This window comes from Heliangelus exortis, chromosome 1 (genome assembly GCF_036169615.1).
Source record: "Heliangelus exortis chromosome 1, bHelExo1.hap1, whole genome shotgun sequence".
NCBI lineage: Eukaryota > Metazoa > Chordata > Aves > Apodiformes > Trochilidae > Heliangelus > Heliangelus exortis.
This window is the reverse complement of record NC_092422.1, coordinates 190,487,034-190,509,665: the sequence shown is the minus strand read 5'-3', so window position 1 is coordinate 190,509,665 and position 22,632 is coordinate 190,487,034. Positions and strand designations below refer to the sequence as shown.

Sequence of the window (22,632 nt, the reverse complement as noted above, 5' to 3'; positions counted from 1 at the left end):
CACAACTAATGAATGGAAATCCCCAGTCTGAATCATTTCTAAATAAATTACTCTCATAGAGCTTTTACTCTTAAATAGAAGAATTGATTTAATACTTTAGTGGCTTTCCTTCTTTCTAGACTTGCAATTTAGCCAACCCCAGACTACATTTATGAACCAGGATTGTTCTGCTGTAGCTAGGTTTGAGTTCCTTTCAAGCAAAGCACGTGGAAACCCAGTGAAGAGTGAAAAGAAGGAAATCCCAAGGGCCTGTTTCACAGGATTGAAGGATTTCTTTTTGTGTGCCTGATCTGTACCAGCTATATGGCCGTGTTAGGTGCTCTGCAAACATGCATTAATAGACTGTTTTTCCTGCTTGTTTGAAGAAAGTATGTTTTTAGACTTCTGTTTTCCATTGCAGGTTAATATTTCTGGTATAGGCAGCCCAGTTCATGTACTGAATGTGACACGGGACATCTATTTCCAGGACCTTGCCCAACATCCCAGATATAACTTTTTGACTGTTTTCAATCAAATAAAACAATTGCTGTTTTTGCCAACTCTATTCAAAAGTTTTTACAGCTGAAGAGGAAATATTATTATTTTTGTCAACGCTTTTTTGACAGCACTGAAGAAGCCTTTGTGTGAGGGTCAGACTCAATGTGGGACAGCAGAAGGGCTGCAGATCAAGCTTCGTATCATCCAGGATTTACTGGCATGTTGCTGGGTTGTGTTTGCTAGATTTAATGAGCATGTCCCCAAATCTTTCATCTGGATTGGCTTGGCATCTCCTAAAATGCACTCAGCATTGATTACAGGTCAAGAAGGTGACCAAGGAAGTGGATGGCATCAACCTCACTCTTCAAAATCCCTTCTGGACAACGTGCATCCATCTGCATCTGCTGTGCATCTTTGAGCACTGCTGCTGTCAGCCTCTTGTGCTTCCTCCCATCACTAACCCAGATCTTTGCTCTGTGTTAAACTTGGAAGCCCCAGGAGATGCTGGGCTACCTCTAATTGCTTACACCTCCTCATTAGCTTCCCTTGCACTCCCAGGGGAGCCCTTTGCCCATTCAGCTGAGCTGAGAGCTGGGACTGTCTGCTGTGTTTGTGTTTCTTGTTTTTAACCCCTGCTGCTAAAAGATTTTCATCTCTCAGCCTGCTTTGGCTTTCCTGCATGCCTCAGGCATCTCCAGTAAGAAGCAACTCCTTCTGCTTTACAAGTTGCCAGTGTCTCCTGCTGTTCCTCCTTTGAGGATTGCTCTCATGGAGCATCCCTGCACCCCAGGAGCCAAATCCTGAGGTGGCCTCAGACTGCCCAAGGCAGATGCTTGCCAAAGGAACTGGCTCTGGAGGGGTGATTGCTGTCGAGTTGGATGTGGATATGTTTATGCAATTATCCACCATCCACTGATTACATGATCCCAAATCATTATTCCATCAGATACTTTACATTTTGCTGCTGCTTCAGCAGGAGAGTGAAGTTGGCTTCTGACAGCAATACCGCTGACTCTGCTGTTCTGGGAACACAGCACTAGCTCGAAAAATCTTGCTTTTTTAAAAAAAAACAGTATAGGTGAGGGAAGCTGTTTCCAGATCAATATAAAATACTCCAAACCTATTGCAAACCAAGTTGGGGAATGGTGGGGGTACATACAAGACATTCCATACATCAAGGACAGTCCCCAGAGAGAAAACTGGCAGCTGGAAAAAAGTAGCAAGAACTGGGAAGTAGCAGAGAACAACATCTAGGACCAAGCATAGCATTTGGCAGATCTTTAAAGTCTCTCAAGTGCTAATTTTATGTTTGCCTTTCAAACAGGGGGTAGAACTGGCCTGTCTTTAGACAAAACCTCAAATTTGCTGGTAGTACAAGGACTCTGGGTGCTGAATTTTAAGTCAAGTAACAAACATCACTAAAGTGATGGCTGTGTCAGGGTCCCATCCTTTGTTTAGGCTGTTGTGTGATTCCCAGTAGGGTCAAATCCTTTCCATAATGAAAATTTTTTATTTAAAAATGCTTTTTGTACATGTTAAATTTGGCATTCCCTTCTCACATTTTCTTCTTTCCTTTTTAAAAGTAACTCTAATTTTCTAAAACATCAGAAATAATACTGTAATTCTGTGAGGGTTTTTTTTTTTTTTAATAATTTAGCTTACTTTTAAGCTTGCTTGATCAAATAAACTGATTAAAACTTTAATTAAACAATTCCACCAATCCAGCAACAATTTTGAAATAGCAAGTGGATCTTAAGCCCATGAGAGCTTAAGCTAACCTTTTACCAATGCCAAATGACACCAATTCTTTGAATATGGAATTAGGAAGGGATTTTTACTGCCTCTGTACATCTCCAGCCTCGCTTAACTTGTCATTAGAAGCCTCCAACCCTCTTCTTCAGAGGCAGTGCAGCACAGACTCCAATGTGAGGTCCATGCCACCCTGGACCTTGGTCTAGGACCATGAGGGACACAAGTCTTCCATGCTGCTCATTTTGCTTAGGACAAAACTGTGTCAAGATTTCCTGTGCTATAAGATTTACATCTTAGGTCTTTTGATTTCTCAGACTTACGTTTCATCTGTGAATGCAATTCCAAAGTACTCCTTCTCCTTCAGGTTGAAATGAGATGCCACCAAGTCAAGCAGCTCCTTGGCCAAAAGCTTTGGCTGCAAAACAAGAATAAAAGTAAGTGATTAATGAGGAGAACTTGGATAAAAGTGCACTATGCTTCTGGAGGGAAATGCTACCCTTGAAGGTACTCAACTGACCTTGGTTTTATGTTCTCTCTGGTGTTCAAGCTAAATCTTTAAGCAACATTACCTCCTTGAAATGAACAGTAGTTTTCCTCCTAGGTAAATACTAAAAACCTGGAAATTCTGACCTCTTCAGTGCCTGATGTCTCTGCAGACAGACACCCTGCCACCTGCCAGTGTTCATGACCAGCTCACTAATGCCTCTCTCTGATAATTTTAGTTGTTAAATCTTTTTATCAGGGACTTTTGTGAACACATTTCAGACACCCACTCACACACACAGCACAGATATATGCTCATACCACTAAGAAAATACATAGTGCCAAAAGATAGTGTGTGACAGAACCAAATGAGAAGTACATGACAGAACAAAATAGTTTCCCATTCAGTATTGCTTGTTGTTTAGGGATGTGTCCTCAAATTTAGGTGCTTGAAAGGAAGGAGAGGAAAGTCACACCCACTTTCAAGTTCCAAGAAGCTGTTCACCCCTGTACAGGTGTCTGTTCAGTACCATGGGGCAATTCTGCCTTTTCTGCAAGGCCTTATTTGACTTTTAGGTCTAACTTGTCCTTCTCCATTTAGGAATTTTCACCAGCTCTTCTGAGCATCTTTGTTTTGTACTGGACTTCTGAAGTTTTGACCATAATAGAGCTCTTGGACTGGCTGTCACTGGTAGGAAACAGGGGTACAAAGGATCCAGGTAGATGTGATCTGTAATCCCACAGCCTCTAATAGCACCAGATCCCAGAGCTGTAATGTTAAAAGCAGCACTGGCACAGCTCTGGGTGGAGATCCCAACAGTGTTTCCTGGTGACCACTCAGATGGATTTGGTCTACAAAACTCTGTACTCCAAGGCTTAGTGAAAATAAATCTGTCTGCAGGCTTGAGTGGCCCAACCAGTCTGCCAAACAGCTGAGTCAGAGTTACCCCAGGTGTGAACTTGCTGTTAAATGGAGATGAAATGATGATGCTGTGCAGAAAACTGGTCAAAAATGGGACTCTGCTGTACAAGCAGAGTACAAGTACAAGCTTGTGCTTTAAAAAACTTGAGTTGTACTCAGCTAGATTCATAGGACTCTAAGAATGGTCCTAAATCCAGTGCTATCCTAGTACCTGACACAGTTGAGCCAAACCTGAAATACTTTCCTGGCATTCCTGTGAGCTTTTTGCTGTCCTTCACCCACCCACCTGCCTGCTGCATCACAGTGCAGTAACCAGCAGCATCCACAGTGCTCCTTGTCTGTGCACCCAACCCAAGGGTGGTCTCTAGATTATGCCAGCAAAGAGAAGCAGTGGCTGTGCCCAAATGCAGCACTAGTTTCAGACCACCAGAAAAGTTGCTGTGTAGGAAGAACAGCCTGGTGGATAACAAATAGGTGGGATGCAAGAAGCTTCATTTTCAGACTTCTCAGCGCTGTACTCAGCACTGGTGAGGCCACACCTTGAGTCCTGTGTCCAGTTCTGGGCCCATCAGTTTAGGAAGGAGATTGAGGTCCTGGAGCAGGTCCAAAGGAGGCAAATAGGCTGGTGAAGGGACTCCAGCACAGATCCTATGAGGAGAGGCTGAGGGAGCTGGGGAAGAAGAGGAGGCTCAGGGGAGACCTCATCACTCTCTACAACTCCCTGAAAGGAGGTTGGAGCCAGGGGGGGGTTGGTCTCTTTTCCCAGGCAACTCTCAGCAAGACAAGAGGGCACAAGAGGTCTCAAGTTGTGCCAGGGGAGGTTTAGGTTGGACATTAGAAAGAATTTCTTTACTGAGAGGGTGATCAGACATCGGAATGGGCTGCCCAGGGAAGGGGTGGATTCTCCATCCCTGGAGATATTGAAAAAGAGACTGGATGTGGCACTCAGTGCCATGGGCTGGGAACTGCAGCAGGAGTGGATCAAGGGTTGGACTTGATGATCTCTGAGGTCCCTTCCAACCCAGCCAATTCTATGATTCTATGATTCTCAGGCCTGACTGCTGGAATCTGTGCTGTGTCTGTGAGACAGCTGCATTGCCTTTCCCAGGCCCCTGAATGGCACTGAGACCCAAGGAGCCCAGGTGTGAGGATGAGGTCCTGTCCTTTGTCCCCCTGAGTCGCTTCAGGTACCCAACAAATTTCCTATCAGCTACACCAGTGTCTTTGGAGAGTCCACAGATACCTCTTTCCTGGCATTGCACTGGGTTGGGCGGACTTCACAGCTTCCCTATACCCTCTGAGAGGAACCTTCTTTTTTGCCAGAGGTTTTTGAGGACAAGCAGCAGTCTGGCTCATGAGGTACCCAAATATTGTGATGAAGAGGATGGTGAGACTGCCACATGAATTCAGAGGAACATGAGCTCAGAGCAGGGACTTACTGGGGTCATAGGATGAATTTTCAGTTTAACAGCAGTCAAACAAACACCAACTTGTGAAGGAGAGAGAGAAAGGGGAGTCTGTGCCTGTCAATATGCAGTTTGAAAGCCTAAGTCTTGCTTTTCCCTTGCCCAAGTCCCCTTGCTCCTTTCTCTCCTGATGGGGCCAGACTTTCTCTGCACCAGTAAGGGATTTCTTCCCAGCTCACTGCTACTACAGGAGGAGGGGTGGGAATGCCTGGCCAGTGATGGGTGCAGGGGAAAGCAGGACTGAGCCCTCTATGGGGCAGTTGGTGGAGGTGAATCCAGGCATTGAAGGAGGGTGATGCCTGGCTGGCACTGCCTGGCTCCCAGTGCTCTGGGGTGACACTGGTTTTTGATAAATGGGCAATTGTGCTGGCAAGTAAAGCACTGGGCCACCAGCCAGCCTTGTAGGGTGTTACACCTGAGAGGGCAAGGGAGGGGAAAGGTGGCAAAAAAGCATGCTTCAAACACAGCAGCATTTTCCCAAGCCTGGGTGAAGCTCTTGGGGAGGGGGATAGAGAAAGCAGAATGGAGCAATGCATGGCTAGTGGGAAACAGGCTGCCTATGGACATGGGGAAGGAATGAGCCAGCGCTGTCATGCAGGTCACTAGAGAAGAGGTAAAATCCCCTTCTGGTGTTCAGCCACATCATGGAGAAGAGATGCCCAGTGTCCCTTGCCCAACATCCTGCTGCACCCAGCCCCAGCACCTACAAGCACCTGCCTTTTGCCACCCCCCCCAGGTAAGATGGGTGAATGCAACATGTTGCCTCCTTATCTCTGCTGAGTGAGACCTGGCTACTGAAAAAGCCACGGAGAGGTGCTGGCATGGTGTGATAGCCTTCCCTTCTCTACTGCCCTGTGGCAGCTTCTCCTCTCTCAGCACAGCCACTCTCCTGCCCCAGGGGTATGAGCTCCACTGCCCTTGCCTCCTCCAAAGCCTGTGGTAGCAGATAAGGCTACCTTGCAAATTAAGGGAAAAGAACAATAGATGCAGACCCAGCACTGGAGTGGTGCCAGGTTACTTACTGGGCCAGTGTCCCTGAAGAGGCTTATGGTGGTGAACTTAAGCCTTGCTAGTCCCCTCCAAGATTATTTTCTGTTCTCCTCTTAAGCTCTGCAAGGTTGTTGTCGTTTTCAGTGGGAAAAGTCCCACGTTCTCCCAACACAGATGGGCAACCTGAGTCTTTGGGGATGGGAGGGGGAGAAAGGTGGTTGCAAATATTCCTCAAGACAAACCTGCACAGCAGGGATAATGGCAGCAAAACTCTGCAGAGCAGGAGGTGAGCTGCAGCCCTGCTTCCTGTCTGGGAAGAGATCCACATACCCCAAGTTAGTGGTTAATCTGCTTGCTGCTCACAAGGGGAATGGCTGAGCAATGACCTCCTTTCATCTGAGTTATGCAGACAAAGAGCTCATTAGCGATGCCTGTGGCAAGTTGTTTTAATTCATTATTAATTTCTGGGCTTCATTTTCCAGAGGGATATTAATTTTGCATTAATAAAACTTCCGTCACAGGCACGTTGAAGAAGATGAGGATTCCTCTCAGAGAGCAGGGAAATCAATAGGAAGTGGGCCTGGGACCTTCTGCATCCAGTGTAAAGGGACAACATAAATCAGAGTAACAGGTGGCATTCACACCAGAATTTGGACTCTATCAGTGCTGCAGAGCTGCTGAGCTGTAAGTGCCGGACTGTGGCACACTGTGAGATGCCCAGGAACCTGCTGAGAACCCCCCTGCATCTCCTTCTTACCCACAGCTTCCTGGCATCCTCTCACTTTTCATCTTGGTCATGGATGAGCTGTGTCCCTGGGGGAGAAGAGCCTCCTCCCTGGTGAGGGCAATCCCCCTGCCAGGAGAAAGGGCTGAGAGAGCCTTGTAGTGGTCTCCGGCACACACCTCAGTCATTTCATGGCCAAAGCCACTGTCCCTGAAGTTTTTCTGCACAGCAGTGAGCCCGGTGCTTTCACAGCTCTGGATTCCTACCTTTACTCCCTGATTCCTGCTCCAGCCTCAGACAAGCAGCACTTTGCAGTCTGGGCTCCCTGGACTTGTAAACATGAGGACACTTCCCCCAGAACTTAGGTACCTCTATGCTGGATGAATGGAGCTGATCAGTCAGTCAGGCAGCATGGAAAATACAGCAGAAAAACGGGCATCCCAGTATTAAATACTCAATATAATTAAAAGACAACATTACTGGGATTTGAGCAGCCTGAGGAACTCCAGAGTCACGTGTTTCCCCAGTGGAAAGACAAGCTGCCCACTTTTGGCAGGGAATCATGTTTCTCAGTGACAGCTTCCCATTACGCTTAGAAATGAGTGAGTTATAGAGAGAGATTATCTATCCACACTCCAGCAGTGCCATGAATAAAAAACAGATGACATGGTATTAGCAGCTGCTGGTACGTCCCTAGAAACACAGGCACACACAAAGTAAATTTTATTGTTTTATTAACTGTCAAACAATCCTATTTTTTCCCCCCTCCCCCATTTCATAGCTTTTTCCTAATTCTCTGTGGCAGAAGGTTTCTGGGAAATCCATAGTTTCAACACATGAACAGATGGGTGCTGCCTGAATCCATCCAGCACAGAGATGCTGAACTGTGGGAACCAGGGAGCTAGATCATACTTAGTAATGTCTCATTTCATTAGAGTAAAAAAGACCACTACCATCCACTGTCTCCTTGCTGGAGGGACTTGTGGTGAGATACATCACAAATACATATTGATAAGACACTGATATACTGAGTGCTGCAATGATAAAGACTTTTTGCACTACTGGTGCTGAGCCTGCACTACTTTTGTGCTGATAACTCAGATGTGATGAGGCACAGGCTCCAGGGGTGTCTTGAATCATTGAATCATTGCTATCAATTGAATCATTGCTATTTAACTATGAGAAGCTGCTGGTATAGGCTGGTCCTTTGGCAGCCTCCAAGCCAAGGCCATCAGGGTGCAGCCCAGACCCAAGGATGGTCACCAGGTTTAGGGGAGACAGAGAGTTTAACCCTAAGAACACAAGCTGGGATGTGCCATGTGGCTTGCAGCCCAGCCAGAGAGCCTGGGTTAGGGTTAGGGTTTATTTTATTTATGAGCACAGCCATAGCAGATGCTGTCCAGCAAGTTCCTGAGCAGTTTAGTTTCTGCAGGATGGACTCTGAGACATGTCTAGCTCAAACCAGCCTCTCAAGTCTCACTGACTCGGGCCAATTTTGCTAAATGTCCAAAAGTTGGACCTTTGAAAAACATCTCTCTGGTGGCTTGAGCTGAAATGTAGGTTGGGGGATGTGTGTGTGGTGTGGCCAGTACATCAGTGGGAGAGGCGAGGTGGAAGAAGTGGTTTGCATGAATACAGAGGAATTCTGCACTGCACCAGCAGGCAGGGTACAACCCTTCCTCATCAGCTGGCAGCAGCTCTCACCCATCTCCAGCCTTGGGCAGTGCAGTCAGAAGGAAACAACACTGCAAAACGGTGATGCACACACAGTTCTTCACCAACCATTAGCCTTGGCTAATCAGGTAAACTCCAGGTGCCTCTCCTGAATTAGATCATCTGCTAAAACCAACCACAAAGCTATGCTCCAACACCATGGTGATAAGGGCAGTAATGCTCATACAGGCCCTTTGTGCTCCCACTCTGTTTCTCAAGGCACTGGTTATTCAGAGGCCAGCAGCCTTACCTCCTGAGGGCCAGCAGCACCCAAACACCCCTCTGCATTAGGCATTATATTACCCTGTGAGTTATGGACCATAACTCCCTCCCACCCCTGCTTCCTTGTGCATGACACACCAAAACCTCTCATCCAGAGGCCCACTGAGCTGTCAACTCTCTTTGTGTCAAACGGGCTCTGCCAACAGCTCCATCACCCCACTGCTTAACCCACTTTATGCACTTCAAAGAAAAATCTGAAGTTGTGCCATGGTAACGTTCTGTAAAAAAGAAATAGCATCTCCTTCAGCTCTCATCTCCTCTGAATACAGTGTGATAATATGGCACAAAAGTGCTCAGGCTGAAGGCTTGGGGCCTTGGGGGTTTCAGGTCTGCAGTTCCCCTTATGGGCAGATCCTCCATTCCTCAGCTCCACTGCCAATATATGGAGTGCTCATAATCAAAGCAGGCTGGGATGTAGTTGGGTGAAAAATTATTCATTAAAATGCAGGATGCCAGGCAAGGGAACGCCTGTGTTTTTATCACGGAACAGCTGAGCTCCAGCAGAGTTGGGGATGGGTGGTGGGAGCTGGTGCTGGCACACACAGCACCTCTCTCCCAGAGTCAGTGGTTGGCTCTAAAACCTCTTTTCTTTATGAAAATGAGAAAACTTGCCTCCAGCAGCCTCCTTGGGAGCATGGAGGGTGGTGACAGAGTGCCACTGACATTTTTCTTGGGAAGTCAACACCCTCAAGTTGTGGGAATTAAGACTTGCTAGGGTCAGAGAGACAAAGAAAAAAAAAAAATCCCCAAGTTTTTAAAGAAAGTCTGTTTGGTAAAAGGATTAGAAACACCCTACTGACAAGTTGCCTCAGAAATATTCAGAGAGCTGCTTTTCTGGGTATGGCTAATACCTGACACTCAGTATCTTAAGTCAGAAGCCATTGCTGACACTCTCTAATTCCCCTGCACATTAGCCATGTGAATCTGCTTAAATATTTTTTGTAGTTAGAGAAAGCAGAGAGCATGAGCTGGCCATGCCTGTAAGGCAAATACATGTCAGACCCCAAATGAGAGGCTGTTGGTGGGAGGATAAAGACACTTTGGGGTCTGTAGCATCCCTACCCCCCCTTCTTGCCTCATGCAGAGGCAGCTGCACGCCTGCCCCGTTCAGATGGGGTCTGCATCAATGCCCAGTGACCCCATTCCTCTCTCTTGTCTTCTGTACCATCCCATGACTCCAACAGTGTTTTCAGGTGACTGCATCCAAAGAGACCAGCCAGCTGCTGCTGGTGCTGGGATGGGAAATCTGCACTGCTCCATGCTCAGACCTTTCTCTCATGCATGACAAAAGCCTCAATGCTTCCCTCTGTCCCCCCTTACCCCTCTGCCTGCTCCATCTCCTCTCTGTCTCTGCTGGAAGCAGCTGTACGTCTGAGAGTGCCAACTGAGGGGCTGAGGATGAAGGAAGGATGACCTGAGTTTTGTGGCTGGTCTTCACTTTGGGTACATATGGGGTTTTTACCCATAAACCTAAAGTACAAGGAGACGTGGTGACTGCTTGGAGCACCCCATCCCTCATTGGAATCTGTATCACTGCCTCCTGCAGAGCTGGGGAGAGGATGCTGGGTGTGGTGTTCACATTAATGTCCTGCCTTGCCCTGCTACTTGGGATGCCAGCAGGAACATCAGGCTGTAAGGTATTACTGCCTGGCATCTCCCAGGAGTCTGCATCTCTGTGCTGTGCAGTCTGGATCTGCCTTCACTGAGCACCCGTGCCAGCTCTGCTGTCTCCCAGTGTAACTCCTGTATGCTGAGCTCTGCATGCACCAGCAGCTCCTTCACATGGGATTGATTCCCAGAGCCCTGAGAACCAAAGGCAAATGGTCAAAATGCTGATGTTCCCCCTGGGGACTCTTTCTGGGAAGTAAAAGAGGTTGTGCAGGGCAACTTCACACGCAGACACCCTTGAGTCCTTCCAACTGAATAGTGCCCAGGAGCAGGAACTGAGAGAGAAGATGTGGCCCACCACAGAAGCATTCCCAGACTGCAAGGGTGGGCAGGCATCACCTTAGGAGAGGTTTGATAGAAATTCTGGAATTCCTTACACTGGCTGATGTAAAAATTGCTTCTGTAACACTGCCAAGGTCACTGCCAACTCAGCTAATCAGCCATGAAAACATCATTGAAGCAAGCTAAAAACTTGCCCCAAGTCAATTTGTGCATGCAACTTTTATTATTCTTTATTTAAACTTTCTAGATTAGTTTTTGGATGGTTGGAGGGAACAGATCCTTCCCCTATTATATATCCTTGGGTTTGTCCCAAAACTTACCACAACACTAAAACTATTTTATAAGACACTCCTGAAGGCAATCCCTGCTGGCTGCTTCCTTTGCTCTGTGTTTACTCCAGCAAATATTATGTTTTCAGGAGACTACTCTGAACTCCTTGGGAGGTTTTATAGTTTTGTCAGAAGCTGCATTCGGTGGATTAGTATGGTTTTAATGAAAATCCAGCCCAAGTTTGACAGTTTTGGCTGAGACATTTTTTGAGCTTTCAGGGAATTTAAAACTAATTTATGAGACACAAACTCAGAAAGGTTGATATGAAAAAGGTACCCACTTATGTGAACACAAACAACAGACTTGGAAGCAAATTCAGTTCACGAAGCAGAACCCCCCCCCAACATTCTCAGCTATAAAGGCTGGGTTCATGAGCTCTTCAAATTATTCTCAATCTCTTGAACCTATTAATGATCTATTCAATAGTTTCCCACCTCTCTCTGCATGCAGCATCTCTGGGATTTCCATGTATAAATGAGAAGGGTATGGATAACAGATGGGCAGAGCAGAAGGATGCCCACATGCAGGAGGATTTTGCCCTCATTGAAGACCACTGCTTTCACATAAGCAGAAGACAGAAGCATCTCTGTTTCAAAGCAAAGCAATTTTCAAGGTAACAGTGACTGAAGTATCTCCCAGTGCATCTCATCTCCAGAGAAGGGGGACTGCACATATTTGGCTCTAGGATCCCTGTGGTTTAGCAGCACTGGCAGGGCAACAAGCAACAGAGCTGTGTGCTGGCTGTAAACTCAGGTCTTGGGCTCAGTCCCTGGATGTGGACCTCCAGGTACATAAGAAACAAGCTTTTGCCTCCTTCCTCTAAGGTGCCTTAGGTGAGGGGGAGTTTAAATGCTTTAAACTTGCTTCCCACCATGAAGAAAGGATGTGAAGACCTTCTGAGTTACACTGACCTCAACATGTCTGACTTTGTTACTTGCAAGTTTTTTGCTTGGTAGAATTGTCCTATGCTCTTGAGCAGCCTGGAAGAACCCTGCATAGCCAGGCAATGCTTTTTTCCCTCATTCTTGCAAACAGTCAAAAAAAGTCTTTTCAACACACAGGCATTTAACTTGTGGAACTTGCCTCTGGAACAGAGATGCTAACAGAGATGCTGGGTGAATTTTGGATTTCATTGCAGTTATCTGTAATCAGTTTAAGCAAGCAAAAATATGAGAGGGACTAAGAGTACCTCAGGCTTTTATCACAGAACTGGAGTCTGCAGAGGATTTTTCACCTTGCTTTGCACATGACACACAGCAGTGATGGAGACAGAGACCAGATTAGATTAGGTGGAGCTCTCCAATTGGAGATTGCTGCTAAATTAATACAAACGAAGCAGCTCAGGATGCAAATTGCACATGCTGTGGAGTTAAGAGGGTTTCTGTACAGGGCTTTGGTTCAAACCCTTGTCTTAATGCAAAGGGAAAAAAAGACAAGGATGTGACATGCTTTCAGCATGCTGGGTTGAAAGTTCTATGGCCTAGTTTAAGAAAGTGCTTCTAATGTGATGAGTTTATGCAGATAATCTGTATCATTGAATTAAAAGTATTTTGGGTCCTCATGTGTACTTGCCTTTCCGTTTCTGGAGATCTGTATAATTTGGAAAAAGGGTAGTCAACTGCTGCATGAGAGGCAATTGTGTTTTAAATCATCTGACTGTATCACATGTGGCAAATCAAACTTTGAACATGAAGTGAGTTTCAGAGCCAACTTTCTGTGGCAGGAATCCATTTCACACTCAGCTGACACAGGGTTTGATAGAAGCTTGGCCACTGTGAATAATCAGCTGCCTTCTATATATATTTTGATTTGGTAGCATCTGTTGAAGATTGTTGATTCTTTTGAAGCATTAAAGCCACCTTGACAAGGTCAACAACGATTTCTATAGAGGTCAGCATTTTTATTTTGAAATATTTGATCATAATTCCATCAAACATTAAAGAAAGAGTTTGGCTAGGGCACATAATGAAATTGGACAGCTCACACAATCCATTTATCTTTCAACTGTAAACCTCTGAAGCTCTCTAGTTCATCCAGTTTCAAATCAACTGCAGAAGTGTCCATCTCCCTTTATCCAGCCTACATAAATTGGTGTTTGGAAATGCTCTCGATCTCTTATTGCTGATATGGAAAAGGAAAAATAATTTCCCAAGACATGCTAGCTTGGCTGCATTCTTATGTTCTATTTGCTTTTTAAAAATCTCTTATCTCTCCTGAATAACGCTGTTAATTTCCACCCTGACTCAAAGTCACATCCTCATTGCTTGAAGTATTTAATAAACTAAGCTAATGCTATTTTTTTTAGCACGTTTTCTTAACATATTAAAATAATTTTTTACAAAACCCATGCAAGACATACATGATGGTCTTATGAAGTGTGATCAGCTAGCTCAGACTTCAGCAAATCTGATGGCAACAAGAGTAAATAAAATCAGTAATAGTGCTAAATCTGATGCGTAGAATTAGATCTTCCCACTTTATCCCATGCACCATTTGTGAGTGCAGAGAAACTAATTAAACTTAATGAGAGCTACACCCTTATGTGCTGAGACTAGAGGAGGGGGATGCCTTTGGAGGAGTGATGAGTACAGTGCTGCATCTGTACTTAAAGCTGGGGATGCAGTCAAGAGAGCTGCCTCCACCCTTAGATTCCCCACATGTTCAGCAATATCAGACACTCCCTCCCCTAAGGAGCTTGTATCTGAAGCACATGTGTCTGCCTGGGTGCTCTCATCAGATTAATTATCTGCACATAGACAGCTGCTATATTAAGAATATACCACCATGTTTTGAAGCTTCTGGCTTAACACACTCAAATGTAAAGCATGCTCAGAAAATGCTGCACATCAGAGAGATCGTCCTTCCCCTGGGAAGGTCAGAGGCTGAACTTCACTTCCCAGATGTGGGTTGCATTGCTTAATGCATCTGGTGGCAAAGCTCAGATGTTATGGGGTGGTGAGTGGTCAGAGACCACAGCAACTGGGATGTCTGAGCAAACTGCTTTAACCTTGAGGCTGGATAACAGATTGATGCATTGTGCAGGCCCAGCTCCCAGGGCACTGTAAATCAGTGCTACTTTACTGACATCCCCACTGATAAATCAGCCTCTAATCTCCTTTGTCTGAGTGTGGCCCCTGAGTTCTGTGGCCAGAACCTGCCCATGACTCTCCTTGACCACAGGGCAGGGTCTAACACCTTGTCCAGCAAGAGAGAGGATCCCCTCCACTCTTGGGGAGCCCTCACCACAGTCTTTGTTTCCTGAGCCAGCAGAAGGTGCTGAATATACTGAAGGATTAGGCTTGCTATAAGAACATGATTACTTCACAGGGAATGGAGAAACTCAACAACTTGTCATCTACAAAAAGATATAAACTCCCCCTGCCTTCAGCTACTCATCTTAAGCATTATCTGTAATCTTCCCTAACAACTTCATATATTCAGAGCCTATCTATGGAGCCAACCAACTCTGTCCCTAAAAAGCAAAGGTCTGTGTGTCCAGCATCCCTTGGGACACAGCAAGGAAGCTGCCTGGGCCCTCAGGGATGGTCCCCTTCATCAGTCATGGGTCCCCACATCCAGCACTCACCCGTGTCAACAGGGACCAGGCACTTCAGGGAGCAGATTGCTTTGCAATGGAGAAGCCCTGGACACAGACAAATCCTCCTATTTTTAGAGGTGCAGTTATTTCTCCTGTGATACCTGCTGAGACAACACAAGGAGTGCTAAAACCTGGTGTGGCTGAAACCCTTGGAGCATTCTGGTGCATGTCTCAGGACTTCCTACAGATCAAATGGGTCCAACCACTGCCCCCTCCAAACAAGCTCTACTCCTAATGACCACAGAGGTGCAATCTGCTACTGGGTGAGAAGAAGACAAAGATGCTGGGCTTCCTTTCCTGACTGCAGGCTCACCATCATCACACAGGGACCCCATAAAGGAGGGAACAGAGAATTGATAATTGGCCACAGCTCAAAAGAAAAGAAAGCAAACTAATACTTGCTCACCATAGGAATTAATGGGGGGATAAGAAAGGCTTATTTCCCCTGATATTTGTAAAAAGAAATGCTGGTGATAAACTAGGCCCATTAAAAAGGAGGAGGGTGAAATGAATGACTGGATGAGATAGTGAGTGTCTTTTATTAAGAAAAAAAAATTCTTTTTTTCCTCACGGAAAGAATAAAGAAGAAATAAGATGGAGTGATTAGGAAGGAACTCAGGCAGGGCAAAAACTGTTAGTGATAAACAGCTACTGTGGAAATAATTGGAAAATGTAAACACATACAAATGTGGGTGATGACCCATGTACTGGGGTGAGGGTGGAATTAGCCAATAAATGTAATGAACCATGGAACAAGAAGCTTGGGAGACTTTATGGAAGATTTTTCTAAGTAGGAGGGGTAGAAAGCAAACAAAGGCAGTCTGGTTTCTGAAAAGCAAAACCTTTACACTGCAGTTGGTGTAATGTCATGCAGGAACGGGGAAGGGGAAGATGAGGGCACAAGATCAGCTGAAGAGAGGGATCTAGGAAAGGATGCTGGTGCCAGCCCCACCGCTTCCCATGCCTGAACACAGGAGTGCCTCCAAGCCTGGAGGAAAGAGGAATGGCCAGAAATGGTCTTGTCCACTTCTCTCCCCATGAGATTTTGTTTCAGGCAAAAGGAATTACTGTCTGCCTCATTTTCTTTTTGCAGCATGAAAGTTGAGGGCAAGGTTTGTAACTGACCCTAATGGTACATACCCACGGGTCTGGGTGCAGGACTGACTTCCAAAGGTGGTCCTGTTTCTGAATGGAAATGTCATGTGTCTGCTTTGTGTCCCAGAGGCAAGATTTGAGGAATTTCCTCCTATGGAACACTGCAGAGGAGCCAAGAGCAGCCCAAGCCAGCCACCCAGTGGCACGGCACAGGGAGCTGCTGGCCACAGGCTGAGCCAGCTGGAGTTACAGGGGCTGAGATTTGCTGCCAAAATGCACTGCCAGCTTTAAACCAAGGACAGCACAGCTCAAAATACTTAAAAGCTTGCTCAGCACTGCAAGGAATGGAAAGATCCCTTGGTGTCATGTCAACCCAAACCTTAGACAGCAGCTAACACTCCCTCCTTGCATAAAATAGACCCCATGGTGCCCGTGGTGCCCCAAGCTCAGGGACATCTCTGTGAGCAGCTCTAGGGACCCAAATCCTACACCGTGGCTGGCACTGAGATCACAATTCCCTCATGGACATGGTAGAAGCTTCCTGACCTCAAGGGATTCTGAAGCCCTTCCTCTTCTTCAAGGAAGAGTCAAACCTCCCCACCAGCATCCAGAATGTCCCTTTCTGTGTCTCACCCAGACACCTCCTCACTGCAAAGTGAGAGCAAAGTGACAAAGGAACTGTATCTGTTCCTGCTCTCATTAAGCCTAGTGGGAAAGATGGGCAGGATCAGATCCTAACAGAAGCAGTGAAGTCAAGGAAATCAGAAAGACTGTTCACAGTCCATTTCTTCAAGTGACAGAGCCAAAGTCTCATTTTACAGTCCAGCCTGGAGAGCAGTGTGCTGCTAGAAGCAGAAAGACTTCCACAAAATGATGCTGGAGATCTTGGTGGACCTCTGGGAACTGAAAGCATCTCTGCTGTGCAGTCACACTGCCTGCATGACAGGCCTCCCTCTCTCTCTTGACATCCCACCCATGGCTGAGAACCCACCCCAAAACTTGCTCCTACCACAAGGAGTGGATGTCTTCATCATTGCTGCTGCCCAGCACTTTTGGTTTGGGCTGCAGTTTTGGAAAGAGCTGCACTTCATCTGTGAGGGTGAAAAGATGAACTGTATTTAATGTGATCTCTGAAAAACTGAGGAAAGTGAATTTGGGCAGAGGAAGGGTGTTGTCATTTCTGTGACATAACAGGTGAGATGTCTGACTTGCAGTGGAGAATAACTTTGAGGGGTTCAAGTGCCCCAGTGTCACAATCCTCTCTTTGAGCCTTCCACAAATGGGTGGAGATTTTTTTATCCCTTGCAGTGAGAGTGTGGATGGCCTTGGTGGATGTCAACCTCTAACACATTCAGACCTTCATTATCCAAATGGTGGGAGCTGCATTTCTATTGATTTTCCTTTACAAATAACCTGAAGGGCTGCAAATTAAGTGAAAGCTTTGGAATTGGGATAGCTGACATTTTAATCTATCCCCACAGTCTCTCTGGACATTGGTATTATTTGGGACTGTTCAGCCATTTTAAACTCTGGTTTGGCACCAGGAGAGTTAAAAAAGGACTTTTCCCACTGCTCCTTTCCAGAATCTCCAGCCAGGCCTGCAGAAGCAAAGGAGGGGCTGAGCACAGCTTGGAAAGGAAAGACCTGTGTGAGTTGCTGCTCCTTCAGCTGCAAAGTGGAGATACCCTGGGCCTTAAATCACACTGTAATATCTCCCAGTTTTTCCTGTGGGGTCTAGCCCCCTGTTGAGCAGAATTCAGTAGGAAAATCTGTATTTCTACACATACCCCTACAAAACCCTATCCCTGTGTGCAAACAGAACTTCCAGGCAAGCTCCTTGATGGCTCTAATATCTCAGTGGCTGGACTCAACAGATTGTTGAGGACTACAAATGTATTTAGGGAGACTTTTTCCATTTCATATGCCAGAGGGCTCAGGAAAAAATTTGCCAGCCCAACTTCTCTTCCAGTAGGTTCTGAAGATGTGGCTGGAGTCTGTCCTAGGAAGAATCTGCCAATATCCCTTCAAGGAGAAAGAAAACTAGGTAGCAAAGATATTTTTACCTGGCAATGCTTGAATGGAGTTCCTGCTGGTAGGGAAAAGTTTAGAAAAAGTGGGGAGAGATGACAAAGAAGGCAAAAGTTTCTAACACAGACTTAGTCTCAGACAGAAAGATGTTATATGAGAGCAAGGAGATATGTTACATCCTTCTAGCATAAACCACTGCTACTCTGTAGAGATTCATCCATCAATACCAGAAGAGAAGTTGGCCTATGGCTCTTTGCTGGTGTGCCAGACTTTTATTAAAGGCACAAGAATGCCAAGTCTGTAATGTCTAAAAGTGAATTTATTTAACAATGAACTCTTTGAAAAGGGAGTCCCAGATGTGTAATTAATAATGAATCAGTGATTTGAAATCTGATCCAAAGCCTACTGCAGCTGATAGACAGACTCTCTGACTTCAAGGAGTTCTGGTTAAGGCTCTCATTAGGCAAAAGGAAAAAAAAATTAAAAGCTGAGCCAGCTAGTTAGTTAAAAAAAAAAAAAATTATAGCTTGGATTCTGTGCTTAACAGACACATACAATAATCTGCACTGCACATAAATCCCCTCTCTGCTGACAGGGAACTCACACATTTCTGTGTCTGAAGCTGAACTTGAAATCTAGGAGATAAAATAAAATAAAAAAAAGCTGCGAGATAGTCCTGGGAGGAAAACCTCCAGCAGTTTGAACCACAGCTCATTTCCTCTTGGCATGAGCTGGGAGATTGCTGTCACAGGGGTGTCCTTGGGATGCTGATCCCCTCTTGCTCCCTCATCCTGCTCCACCCTGGGCACCCACCTCTGCCCTGCAACCCCAGTGTGGAGGTATCAACCCCAAGCCCTGCCAAGCTGAGCCTGGTGTGATGCCCACAGAGTGATGCTGGGGTGGGATGCAGCTTGTCTTCTATGAGGACATCCTAATTCAATCTGTCAGGCACACAGAGAGTTTTGGGTGAGCCCAACTCACCCCAACAGCAGCCAAATTTTGCAGAAGTGCTGTAAGACAGGGTTGTGGCAGCCCCTGGGTTTCATTTGCCTTTCAGTATGACTCTAATGGGAAGGCAGAAAAGATTTTTGGTGATGAACAATTTCCTTATTCTACACCTTTTTTGGGGGACATAAAGCACACGTATTAAATCATCCCCTCGAGTCAAATATTTTTAAGTACAGTAACACATTTTTAAATAATCAAATAATAATTAAAAATAATTGACTCCCATTTCTGCTGAAGAACCAACGCTTCTACATTGAATTTGCTTTTTAATAGCAAAGACTAACTCAATCTAAATGTAAATTCCTGGAGAATCTGCTATCTAATTCTCATTATTTCCACTTGCTTAATGCAATTAGAAACATCTGTCACTGATCAACTGTCCACACAGTGAAAATAAACAATAATTCATGCTATCTGCTTCCATAGTGTTTTTCAGGGAAAGGACTACTTTAAAACCACACACTAAAGCCCATGAGCTAGAGCTGTGCAAAATGCTTGTGACAAGTTCTGAATCATACTGAATGTGTCTGACCATTAGTGCCTCTGATCTCTGGGATATTTGCTGAATAATTTGAGAAAATCTGAGCTACATATTAAAGTGACCACCTCAGTTTCTGGATGTGTTTGGCTCTGGAGTCTTCATCTGCAGGAAGGCAGCTCCTGACCCCAGTGCCTGGACCCAAAGCTGTGACAAAACATACAGGTGTTTGCCCTGATGGAGCTGTGGGTGCTGAAGGGGTGGCAGGAGGACACTGAATAGGCCATGGGTGCAGAAAGAAAGGACACTTGAGTCACTTGTGCTTGAGGGTTGTGTCAGCTGCTGCCTGTGAGAGAAGTGGAGTGAAAGAGTAGAACAAAGAGCTGTCAGAAATGGGTGCCCAGTCCCCTGATATGGACCAGGACACTGGGGAAAAAAAGTCATTCCCCCTCTTTAAAGATCATTAGTACATATAACATATTTATATAACTCTCTGGTTGCTCAAAAGACAAGAAAAATCAAAGAGAAGAGGAGCCTGAACTGAACCTTAAGAAATGGATTTGTTCATCCCCTGCCCATGAGTGATAGGGATGGAGGAGGAATAAAGGCAGAGTTTAAGTGCAAAGATACTCAGGCATTGACTGTTGAAAAAGAGAGAACTATATTAATCCAAAAAGCAGTCTTCATAGCAACCAAGAGAATCCCAGTGCCACAGCTCAACTCCTCAATGTTTGTGCCTTTGAGCTGCTCAGCAGCTGGATGCTTGTCCCATGCAATGGCCTGGCTGCTACCCTGGGCTCATGCATGGATGTGGAATGGTCTCCTTCAATAAGCATCAGAGAGAGCAGGGAAGCATGAGGAAAAGCATTGCCCACATCACAATGTGGGTCAGAATGATTATGCATGAACTGCTCGTCCTGGCTTCAAAGCAAGGAGGGAAATGAAGTGCAAATGGCTTGGCTGGTTTATTTTTTTTTTCATTCATAAAAAGAGCAAAGGCAAATCTTTTTAATTTGTTTCTTTTTCCAGAAGACAAGGGTGACTTAGAGATATTATAAGCTCCACTCTAACAAGCTGAAGTCTCTAACCCTGACTGAGCTGTCCAGCCAGGAGGGCAGGGATGAGCTGAGAGTTGCTGGGGTGTTAATGAGTTCACCAGGTTGAGTCTAGACACACCTGCACCTCCTGCTCCAACCTCCCCTTATTTCTCCATCCTCCACCATAACCACAGGGTTATACACCCAGTGAGGAGACAGAGGAACTATCACAGCTTGGCAGCCTTTTGATCCCAGTGGCCCAAAATGTGCCTGTGTGGGTGGGAGGATGCAGGGGATGCACCTCTCACTGTGTTATTCCAGAGGGGTGAAGGGGACAGAGGCTCCCAAAGGCACTGCCAGCCTGCCAGCTGCTTGTACAGGAGGGATTACTTGTGCTCAGCTGACAGGAACACCAGAGACAGGCAGCACAGTGGAGAGAAGAGTTGTCTCAAAAAAAAAAAAAAAAAAAAAGGGATGAATCACTAAACCCAAATCAATTAAACAATTTTCCCAAAGACAAACACCTCCCCGAGTTGGTGTGTTTGCTGGCTCCATCCAAGAGACTAATTTGAGCCTCTACCAAAATAGCACAATCTTCAAAGGTGGGACAAAGATTGAAGCTTCCTTCCAGGGCAAGTTTAGATTTGTGCTTCTCCCTCCCCAGATATGGGCATTTTCCAACAAAGGTAATAACAGAAGAACTGGTCAAACACAATGGTGACGAGCCAGCTCTGAGTGCAGATTGATAGGAAAGTAAAAGCCATCCCATCCGTGTTAGCAGCCAGGATGCAGCAAGGATGGCTCCTCTGAGAGGCCAGGAGAGGAATATAAGGGGAGAACGGGCACATGCCTTGTTGCTCATGATGAGGTCATGCAGTTTTTTTTACAGCATGACCCAATTATAAGCCGAAAGCCATCTCCTTTGTCCTGAAAATAAGGCAAGCTGATGGTTTTTCTGATGACATCCCATGTGGCCCCCAGGAATGCCCCAGGCAGCTTTTCTGTGCTGGCAGCAGGCGCCCTGCCTGCCTTGCTCTGTCCTGGGGCACCCAGCTCATGGTGTTCATGGTGCTCATCCCTGAGGGAGGAGGGGAATTCAGGAAAATAAACCACCAAAGGAAAAGACAAATCCATTCTGACATCAGATGGCCCAGAGCTTCCTCACGAGTTGGCACTTCCCCGCAATAAAGACAGGAAGGACTGACAAGCAACACACTGGAAATACGGAGAGGGCTGGGGGATGGAGGGTTGCTCTGTCACTTGGGGAAGGGATTTTGCATCAAAACCAAAGAGACTGGGCCTAAATAACACACCCCTGGGCAAAGGCAGGGGAAATGGATGGGGACTGTGGAGGGAGAGGTGGGATGGACAGGGCTAGGAAGCATCCAGGTCTCCCGTGGGAAGGGCAGTGTGGTCTTCTCACATCCCCACACTGCTTTGTCCCCAACCTCTTGTCTCCTCTGGGTGGCTGCAGATGCCTCCTCTCCCTTGCATGCCACAACCAGACCCAGCCACCTTTGCTGGTACCACCATCGTGTTGAATTCAGCCAACTTAAGAATTTAATGAATCAAAGGGGGTATTTAAGGGAAAAGCATCCAGTTAGGGAATGGTGTTTCAGCAAGAGTATGTAAATAATTCAGTAAATGAGGGAAACAACACAGAACAGGCAGGACTGATTGCACTTAACTTCATGGACAGCAAAGTGTGCCCTTAGTGACTTAATTAGAAAAAGGTGTGCCCCCAGCAGAAAAAAGGGAGGGTGGAAGAAACAGGTTCTAGGAGATGAAATACTTGGGGATGCAATTTTAGGAAAAGGGAAAAAGGGACAAAGATTCACAATTTCAGCCTCTAGAATGCTCCCCCAGACTGCAGCTTTTTCCCCCTTTTTTTCTGCAGCTCCTTTTTGCTTTGCTCAGACTCATTGCCAGGTGTGATGCTGAAACCCCTCTGTGTGTGAGCACATCTAGGCTGCCCTAAACCACCCAGCCTGGATGTGGTGCTGTGGGCAAACCTGACAGCAACCAAAGCTGCTGCTTTTGGTTACCTGCAGCAGGGCAAAGGGATAGGAAGCCATTTCCAAGTTGCATGGTAGAGCTTAAGACCCATTTTGGCCATTATGTGCAATACTCCTGAGCCCAGGAACATCACTCATGGCCAGGACTCTCCCTGTACCGTGCTGGAGGAAGAGTCTTCTGGCTGATAATTGAGATCTTTTATCTAGGTTGAATTTGCTTGTGCATGAAAAGGAAAGGGAACAGAAAACTGTTTTCTATAAGCTGAGTAATGCAGCCCAGATAG

General features: G+C 46.0%; 1 protein-coding gene across 10 annotated transcripts in view; it reads right to left on the bottom strand.

The window, feature by feature from the left end:
• Positions 1-22,632, bottom strand: part of FRMD4A (FERM domain containing 4A) — a 367,278-nt gene that overhangs the window by 98,222 nt on the left and 246,424 nt on the right. For all 10 annotated transcript variants that reach the window (XM_071734084.1, XM_071734081.1, XM_071734085.1 and 7 more), the window contains one exon: positions 2,550-2,644. In XM_071734084.1, coding sequence (XP_071590185.1) covers positions 2,550-2,644 — 95 coding nt within the window. The remainder of the gene's footprint in view (positions 1-2,549; positions 2,645-22,632) is intronic.